The sequence below is a fragment of the Empidonax traillii genome, unplaced genomic scaffold (genome assembly GCF_003031625.1).
Source record: "Empidonax traillii isolate 1590-97213 ecotype Southwest subspecies unplaced genomic scaffold, ASM303162v1 scaffold286:size1162393, whole genome shotgun sequence".
Classification (NCBI taxonomy): Eukaryota; Metazoa; Chordata; class Aves; order Passeriformes; family Tyrannidae; genus Empidonax; species Empidonax traillii.
Window position 1 is genome coordinate 83,199 of NW_020955479.1, and position 9,468 is coordinate 92,666.

The following is a 9,468-nucleotide window of genomic DNA, read 5'->3' on the forward strand; positions in this document are numbered from 1 at the left end:
TTCCATATCAAAGGATGGATCATTCTTTTAAGAACTCTGCCTTTTCTCTTGAGGTGTTTGAAGTGGTGGAGCGTGTGGAGGAGTTGAGAAGGAAGTGGCCTGTTGCCTGGGGCAAGTTGGACGATGGCAGCATCGGGGTGGTGACGCCTTACGCTGATCAGGTGTTCCGGATTCGGGCTGAGCTGAGGAAAAAAAGGCTGTCAGATGTCAGTGTGGAGAGAGTGCTCAATGTTCAGGGTGAGTAACAGCTCTGTGTCCCAAAAACGGGGCAAGGAAGTGAAAAGTGGGACGGGGGAAGTTAAGGAAGACCTAATGAAATATTATAATGAAATATTATAATAATTGATGGAAACGGGAGAGCTGTGATACAGGTGGTGTCACAGCACTGACCACCAGAGCAATAAACTCATGGATGTGACATTATCTGTTCTCAAAACGGAGTTCAAGCTTGCTTAAGAAACAAACTGAGTGAAAAATGTGAGAACTGATCCATTTTTAACATAAGGGGACAGCCAGAGTTCCAAGTGAAAATGTAACAAGGCTTTAGCCTCAAAATGTTTCACTGATTTTTTTTTGCATCTGTGGAATGAACTGTAAAAAGGAGTCCAGGAGAAAACCTTAGGAGAAATGTAGGTATTTCTTCCTGGAATCACACTGATAGCGAGAATTTTGTGTAGGCATAGCCTGTTGCTAGGTTGCACTTTTAGGCAGTGATAAACAAAGGCAGATAATAAAGTAACTGAGTGACAGTGAGTGGTGTGGGCTCTGTTTTCTTCATGGTTGATATTGGTATAGTTGAGAAATTTTAAAACATGAATCAAGAATGTCCAGAACTTTTGTTTAAGGTAGAATAAATAGGTTCAAGATTAAGGACCTTGCTCTGAGACAGCCACATTTTCACTGGCAATGTTGTGAAGATTGCCTGGAAATGTTGTGAAGATAATTAACATTTCAGAAAGTTCTGGAGTGATTAATATCGAGGTGAAAAATAAGTTTTTTATAAAGAGGAAATATTCTTGTAATAGAATATGCTATTTATAGTGCGTCTTTTAAAATTTTTAAATCTTATTATCCTTGCATAAAGCCCTTCATGGGAAGGGTAGCTCTCAGTTCAGAATATCTAGGTGTGAAATCTGGCTGGCAAGTGCGGTGTCCTGGTTGTGGTAAGAGCAGAAACAGCAACAATTTTCTCAGATGTTTGTTTTTTCCGTCTCATTTTTAGGAAAACAGTTCAGAGTCTTGTTCCTCAGCACGGTCCGAACACGGCACACGTGCAAACACAAGCAAACACCGATTAAAAGGAAAGAGCAGTTGCTGGAGGATTCCACAGAAGACTTGGATTATGGTTTCCTGTCCAATTACAAACTTCTCAACACTGCCATTACGAGAGCACAATCCTTGGTAGCTGTGGTGGGAGACCCCATTGCTTTGTGTTCCATTGGAAGATGCAGGTAATTTAGGGGTGTTCCTTGGTTAAGCAGAGCTGAGGATACTGGAAAATGTCTTTATTTAGTAAAATGATAAACTGCCTTTTCGTGTATTTATAGTTACTTGGATTTTCACTTGGCGGAAAGAATTGAAGATGCTTCGTTTTACTTTCTAGTAGAGGGTTCTTTTGTACACCTGTTACAATTTTTTATATATAAATAAAAGCAATACATGATTTGGAGTTAAAAATTATGATGTAATGTGGCATTTTGAAGTTGTATATTATACCAGTTGTAGGGTGGTGGTAGACTTTAAAAACCTTATTTTTGTTTTGATACGTCTTCATGACACTTGGAAAAAAACCTCGTTAAGGTTTGAGTGAATTTACTTTTTATAGGCCTAAGTGAATAAATGTGGAAAATGCTGAGATATGTAAACACTGATAAGGAGACCAAGTTCTTGTTCTTCAAAGGTTTTGTTGTTTTTGGTTTTTTTTACAAGTGGAAGAGCTGAGATTTTGAGATGATCAGAGATAAACCCTGCAGCTGATTTCTCCAAGAGAGGAAACACTGCACTGACTACATTATTAAAATAAAGCTAAAAATACGTGTCAGTCAGTTGTTACATCTCTGTTGTGCTCCACTTTCCTGAGCTGTGTTGAAGTGGTTTTCAAGGGTTAGAAGTGAAGGAGCCAAATGTTACTGCATTTATGACACACAACCTGAATTCAACCCCTTTACCTGCTGGGGCCACGTCAGGGGGATCTGTAGATGGATACAGAGACCTGCTCTAAATGGCTCATGACATATTATTGACAGGGAAATAATGGTTCTGGGTTTAATTCACTTTTCCCTTTACCTGGTTGGGGTTTTTTTAGCCATGAGCTGGTTTATGTAATGAACTGATGAGAAAGAGCCCTTTACCTCCCCTGTGCTCCTTCAAAATACCTGAAATAGGGCAGGCAAAAACTTAATAAAATAAAAATACAGGCTGCCAGCAGGTAAACGAATTACAGTCTTGCCAGTTAAGCACCGAGTTTGCATTTTGGAAGACCAGCAGCTGTTTATGTATGTATAGCTGTTCCAGATTATAAAGCAAGAAGATAATTAGGAAACAAGGAGCACTGAAACTTTATTAAGATGTAGCTCGAGCTTTCCCTTTAATACACCATTGTCTTGTTTCACTGAATAATTGAACATTCACTCTTTGAAAATTGTGCTGGAGGGGCTCAGGCAGAATGCTGGGAAGAGGGTTCTTTTTTAGTACAACAGGACTACAGAAGTCTGAAAGAAGTGACATTTCGTTAGGAAAAACAGACCTCAGAAAAGTTTGGAGTGTGCTTGAATTTTATAAATATTCTAATACCTGTCAAAACGAGTCAGGGCTGTGGGGATAGTTGTGGAGAGCTTTGTGAAGTGTGCCCAGGGTGATCATTGCATTGCTCTGCGCTCCAACCAGACCAGACAGGGCTGTTTGGGCAGAAACCCCCTTTAAATCCCAAGCGCAGCGAGAGGCAGCAGCGTTTTATTCTCTGTTCTTACACCCCACTACAAGTGTTCATGTGTGCACAGACTGCTGGGGGCATTCAGAGCAAAAGTGGGTGGGTCTCAGTGGATTTGTGGCACTTGGCGGTAGGTTTGGTGACTGAGTTGATTAATCAGAGGGAATGCCGTCATTAAAGGCGTCCCACTGAAGTATTTAATTTTGGGGTTTTAATCCTCACTTTGGAACCTTGCAGGATCTCTTTGCCTTAGAGGAAAATGCAGAAAAAAGGCCATCTTGCAGTGTGAATTTGAAAAGAGCCATTTCTTGCCTCTGTAAAATCACAGCAGACGATGGGCTTTTAGGGAAAACCGCTTGGAATTCTGGAATGTATCAGTAGCATTGCAGAATTCCTGCAAGACAGACGTTTTTTCCTTTCCACAAAGTCAGCTACTCAGCAAAATGGGACACTGCTGTTGAAATTAGTGTGCAGCAATCCCTCATTTTACAGGTTTTGGGGAAATAACAGTGTTTGCTTACAGGGCAGACCTTATTACTGAGGGGTGAACAAACATGAGTTATAATCAAGCACACTTTTAAGATCATTGTCTTTTAATACCTTTTTTCACTAACTTTCATTAGTCTTGGTTGTGTTTTTTTTTTTTTTTTTTGAAAGAGTCAACTCAGTCAGGTTTGGGTTTTTTTTTTTAAAGTGACATCTTCAGACCTTGTTTAAATGTCTTTTAAGCTTCAGTGACTTCACCCAAGAAGTTCTTTGAGGTTAAAGAAAAAAATAAAATTTAAGTGTAAAGTTTCTGTATAGATCCTACTGTGGATGTTAACAATATAAAGACTTCATAACCAGTAGAAAGACATATCATGAGAAAGGAGAAGACAGGGAGGAATGTTCTTTTATTACACAGTTTAAATAACCCTCCAAAAGCTGGGAACAGAGTTTTCATCGACAAGATGTGTGATCTGCTGATTGTCTTTCTGGCTCAAAATTACTTCTATATGTTATAGAAAAATCTGACACACAATAAAATGTATGGGTTTATTTGTTTTCCACCAGAGGATCTCAAAGGATCTCTAGATACTCCCAAATATTAATCTTCACGTGCCTCTGAAGTGTTTGGCAAGAGCAGTTTTGAGGGAATATCTCACCTTTGGTATTTGTTACACTGAATGATCTGCCTGAATTCAGAGAATATATTTGACATCATCTGAGTCTGAGAATCTGTATAATCCCCATGACTGTTTGAGTTTTAACAAGTTCCTTAAATCATATAAATAAATTTTAAGGATTGTTGGTTTTCTAGGAAAAAATCCCGAGTTGGACTTGTCCGTGACATTAATATTGAATGTGATACACACCCAGTGCTTTGCTCTGACACCATGGATCGACCTGTGTGTGCATTTTAAATGGCTGGGGAGCTCTTCACTGTGCTGGGGGAGGTGCAGGGTGTAAAATGAGCATCCACAAAGAACAAAAACACCACACAGCTCTGTCGAGTCTGGTTTAATTTTCGCAACAGCCGTTGAGTCTCACCCGCTGTTTCTCAATTGTTTCCGTAGGAAATTTTGGGAAAGGTTCATTGCCCTGTGCCACGAGAACGAGAGTCTTCATGGGATCACGTTTGAGCAGATCAAAGCTCAGCTGGAGGCTCTGGAGTTGAAGAAAACCTACGTGTTGAACCCTCTGGCTCCCGAGTTCATCCCCCGAGCGCTGCGCCATCAGCACTCGGCCAATCCCACCAAGCAGCAGCAATCCCCTCCCAAGGTAAGGCATTCCCAACCGTGGGCTCTGGCAGAAGGGGGAGTCAGTGCAGAGAAATGACATAAAAGGTTTATGGCACAAGCTGTTTGTTTTAAAATTGCACCAATGCAATCAGATACGAGTGCGAATTCCAGAGGGATCCGCGGCGTTTTCAGGTGAAAGTTCTGGACTTGTATTGTAATGAAGTATTTAGGGTTGTCCAAGTCCTGTTTCCTTACAAAAACATACACCTCGGGTCACTCTGGCTTGGTCAGAACTTCAGCCTCAGGGTTTTAGATAAACCAAATTAAACCCTCTGAACGAGAGCCAGTCCCTATCTCGGGCACCTCGTGCTCTGCCTGTACCCCAAAGAAACAACAGGCAAAAGGACACACCAAAACAATACCCAGAAGGGATTTGATTTTAAAAATCACACTGAAAACTCAGGGACTTGTATTGTGGAAGGTAATTTTTTGATGTAATTAAAAAGACATTGTAAAGCAGTATCTTGCAGTGATAATGCCCTTCAGAGGACCAGATTTCAGCAGCATCAGGAGGGCAGAGATATGAAATTACTTCTGAGTGGTAATTTCATCAGCTGCTTTATAAAAGCAGGTGAAGAAGTGATGAAAATACATGACTTCCTTAGGATGATAAGAAACAACACTAAATTTTAGAGCTTTCTTGGGGGGTGATATATTAATAATTATATTTTAGTAGTTCTTTGTAGCTTATTTCAAAATAAGTTGAGTTCTGGTTTAATTAAAATGTGTTTAGGGATGCAGCTGAAACGTAGGTTGTCTTTGTGATGAACTTTGTGATGAGCTCAGTTGCACAAGAAGGAAGAAATGTATGGATTTCCCATAGCTTTCCAGTTGTTTTGCAGGCTCTATCACTGAAATGAAATTTCTACAGCAGGTTTTTTTAACAATACAAAAGGGAAAGCCTTCCCTTTGGCAGCCCTTCCCCAAAGAGGGTTTGTAAGTGAGAACATTTGGTTTCTTCATCAAGATGCATTACTTTCTGAACCAAACACCAGATTTCTAAAGCATCTAGTCATGTGTCAAAACACTGGGCCTATGGAAAACCAGAAATTACAAAATTATCTTTAAAATCCACTGCTGAATTCTCCATTTTTCATGAGTGCATTTTTTTTTAAATAGGACATAATTATTAATACTTTTAGTTTCCTAAATGAAATAAAAAAAGCTATTTGAAAATGTGGGTATAGTACATTTAGGAAAAAAAAAGGAGGTGGGTGTTGGGGGAAGTGAGAATCTTGTGAGTAAATGGCTCTGTTTATTTTCCCTGGGTTTGTTGGTAAACTGAGCCCTTGTGCTGTAGGAATGCGAAGAGACACTTTCAAACTGCCAGCGCTGTATTTTCAAGCTTCAGATCTGAGGTGTTTAAACCTCCCTGTATCATAATTCTAAATAAAATCCCTTCCCCCTGGATACAATTGCCAGGCAGTGTGTGCAGTACCAGCAGCGAGCAGGTAATACCCAACCACACACAGAACGTGGCTGTGAGCAGGGATGCATTTATTTCCCTTTGCTCGAGTTTGAAAAGCAGATGGTTTGGCTTTGCTTATTTTAGACCTCCTAAGTACAATATTTAACACCGAAAATGAAAGATTAAAAAACCCGGTGCTGGTGCGTTTTGTAGCGCAAAAGTGAGAACAGCCCCCGACACCGTGTTTTGTGGTGAGTTTATGGACATCTGTGCAGGGCAGGCCTTGTCTTTCACATGCTGGGAAAAGTGATTTTGAACAAACAGCACCTTCTTATTCAGCAGAACTGCTCCTGGATTTATGTAAGGGCATTAAAACCCTCCTTGCTGTTTAGATTTTAAAGGAGGAAAAATGTTTGAGTCTTGCTTGTGTGAGAGGCAAACCAACCGGCATGGAACGGGCTGTCTGAGGGCATCTGCCTTCCCCAGTGTTCCTGTGGCTTGGCTGGGCATGGGGGTGAGGAGGGAACAGCAGAGTTGGACAGGGACAGCCTTTATTGGAGGTGATGATGTGGAAAGGGAAAGTTTTCAGGACTGGGAGCTTCCCTCGGGGTCGTTCCCGTACAGTAAATTAGGCTCTGACTTCACAACTTTGCCTCCCTCCCTCCTGCTGCCTGTGCTCCAGCTTTTGGGCTGGATTCAGGCACTTAGGTCAGGGTGCATCATCGTCCTGGCCATCTGCAGTCAGGGAGGGCCAAAGGTCTGATTCCATCTCTGGAGAACACTCTTCTTGTTGGCTAAAGGGGGATCCGAGGAGGGACGAGCTGTTCAGTGCCTGCAGTCACCCAGATCGTGGTCTGAGCTTCCTCTGAGCACCTTTATGTAACCTGGATTTTTATCTTCCGAAGGTGGAGCAGGTTTTTAGAGCAAACTGAGCGTGTCTGTGCTGCTGTGTTGTCAGTCAGCATCAGCTCTGGTGCAGGTTTAGGGCTTTTTGGGTGGGGACGTGAACCTTGAGGTGAAAATCTTTGAGAAATGGCAACGATTAAGTTAATTACAGACTATTATAAAGTCATTAAGCCATCACAACTACGAAAAGAAGAAGATAAAAGAAAGGCAGCACCTTCCTTCCCCAACTTACAGGTGGCCCCAGTTGAATTTTATTTACCATTCTGATTCCGTGACGTGTCCTGTTCAACAGGACAGCTCTTCTCACAAACTTATGTAACTATTTGCTATTTCAGTTTTAAAAATATGACACCCATAAAATGCAAGTCTGATAGGTTAGAACAGAGGTTTTTCTGCACTTACAGCTTCACTCTAACTGATAGAATAACAGATACACAAGTGCCTTGTGCTGACCATGAGTGATTGAGGCTCCTCTGGGTTTTTAGATTGAACCTTGCTCTGTTTGGTGAATAAACAGGCTTCTTTCGTTTAAATGCTGCAGTGAAAAGCAATTATTATTTTATTTTTCAATAATTCATTTTTAAAATGAGAGGAAAATTCGGAGACCAGTTCTTTAATCTGGTTTATGCATGAGTCAACATTGTCAAACAACCTGTCTTTGTACCCTGACTAATTTGCTCAGATTGCTGGAAAACTGCCTAGACTTATCTCCTGGGCAGGGAAAGTTCTGCAGCATCAAAGTCTTTTTAGATTTATTTTAAATTTGGGAACATACTTAGGTCCAGATTAAGTAAAGCATTCCTCTCCTGCGAAGGACTTAAGAGCATAGAGGCACTTGAATGTGTGCTCTCAGTTTATGAATATTAACTAATTAGTTGATGCTGGAAACTCAAGAGCGTGTAGGAGGGATAACTCAGTTCTGTTAAAATCCTTTTCTAACGTACAATTCACCAAGGGGAAACATTTTCTCCAGAGCAGTGGGGGTTCCTGGCTCTCCTGTGTTGTACTTTTGGGGATCCACAGTCCAGAAGCCAAAGATGAGATTGGGTGAGCACTTGGGTAAAAACTGGGAGAAGCTGCTTTGCCTTCAGGAAGGTTCTTGAGCTGGAAATGGAGGGGAAAATGGATCACACTTCCACCAAGAGCCGTGGCAGAGGAATGCTGAGGGTTATGTTGTACTGGATGCTGCTCCTAAAAAAAACGAGACAGGGGAGAATGAAATGGTGAGGAGGGAAACTCAACAATATTTGCTGGAGCTCTCTTTGCATCTGGAAACAGGCCTTGGGAGAGCTTTGTCAGAAGGGACTTGTAATGACCCACTGGTTAATTGGATTATGGTATTTAATGTCCAGCTTTGTGAATTCACAGTGTCAGGTGATGGAGCTGGACAGGTGAATGTGTAAGAATGAACTGTTGGGCTGACTTCTTTCAAGCTCCATTTTGTGTTTAATTATAATGATCACTTGAATAAAAAGCTTTGGTTTACATAATAATAAAAACCATCATAATTATTGGGTTTTTTTCCTTTAAAGGGCAAGGTCCATCATCATAACCAGAATGACCATTTCCCACCTGATGGGATTGGTAAGTACCTGCTGCTCCTGGAGGAATTCCTGAGCTCACACTGGTTTGGCTTCAGTGACACTGATACTAGTTTGATATAAATGGAATATCTGGTCCCTTCCTTATTTGAAAGTCATTTACTTCTTGTGTGCACCTGGGAATCAGATGATAGGCTGTTAAATGGACATTGGGTATTTCTGAGGCTCTCCCTTTATGGGTGTTGTGTGCACTGACTTTGGAGCCTTAACACAACATAATTGTTGGCTGTGTTTGAAATTCGTCCTGTAAAACCCTGTCCCAGTGTATTTGCACTAAAAGGGTTTGGACATTATAATGCAGACACTTTTTTTATGGGGTACTTTGAACTTAAATTGTGCCGTCAGATTATCCCGATATTACCAATGCTACCTTTGCAAGGTAGATGGAACAGCTGAATAATTTTGTTATTAATTTGAAAAAGCATTAATTTAAAGCTTGTCTTCCCTGCTAAAGAAAGGAGGGTGATTTTAGTTTTTGATGCAGTGCTCAACAGCTACTCTGACTGTCAGCATATTTAATTGGTTTGGGATGTTCTCTCATTAATGCACTTACCAGGTACCTGTTTCTCTGTATCTCTGTATCTCAACTCATATTTTCTGCCTCTTCAAATTTTTGAAATGGAATTCAGGATTTGATTAATGCTTTCTCTTGGTGTATCAGACCTGTGCTCTTAGAGAGTTTCACACAGACTTTAGAAAGATAGATGCTATCAGGATGAAAAAAAAAAAAAAAAGAAGAAAAAAGGAAAACAGTGGCTTCGTGTTCTTTTTGTGTATATATCTTTTTTTTGTGTGTGTGTATATACATCTTTTTTTTTTTTTTTTTTTTTTTTTTTTTTTTTT

The 9,468-nt window shown here is 40.6% G+C and overlaps 1 protein-coding gene across 3 annotated transcripts in view; it reads left to right on the forward strand.

Moving 5' to 3' along the window:
• The window catches only part of HELZ (helicase with zinc finger), an 85,807-nt gene that overhangs the window by 62,748 nt on the left and 13,591 nt on the right, over window positions 1-9,468 (forward strand). For all 3 annotated transcript variants that reach the window (XM_027890364.1, XM_027890362.1, XM_027890363.1), the window contains 4 exons: window positions 54-237; window positions 1,223-1,451; window positions 4,486-4,690; window positions 8,557-8,608. In XM_027890364.1, the coding sequence (XP_027746165.1) occupies window positions 54-237; window positions 1,223-1,451; window positions 4,486-4,690; window positions 8,557-8,608 (670 nt within the window). The remainder of the gene's footprint in view (window positions 1-53; window positions 238-1,222; window positions 1,452-4,485; window positions 4,691-8,556; window positions 8,609-9,468) is intronic.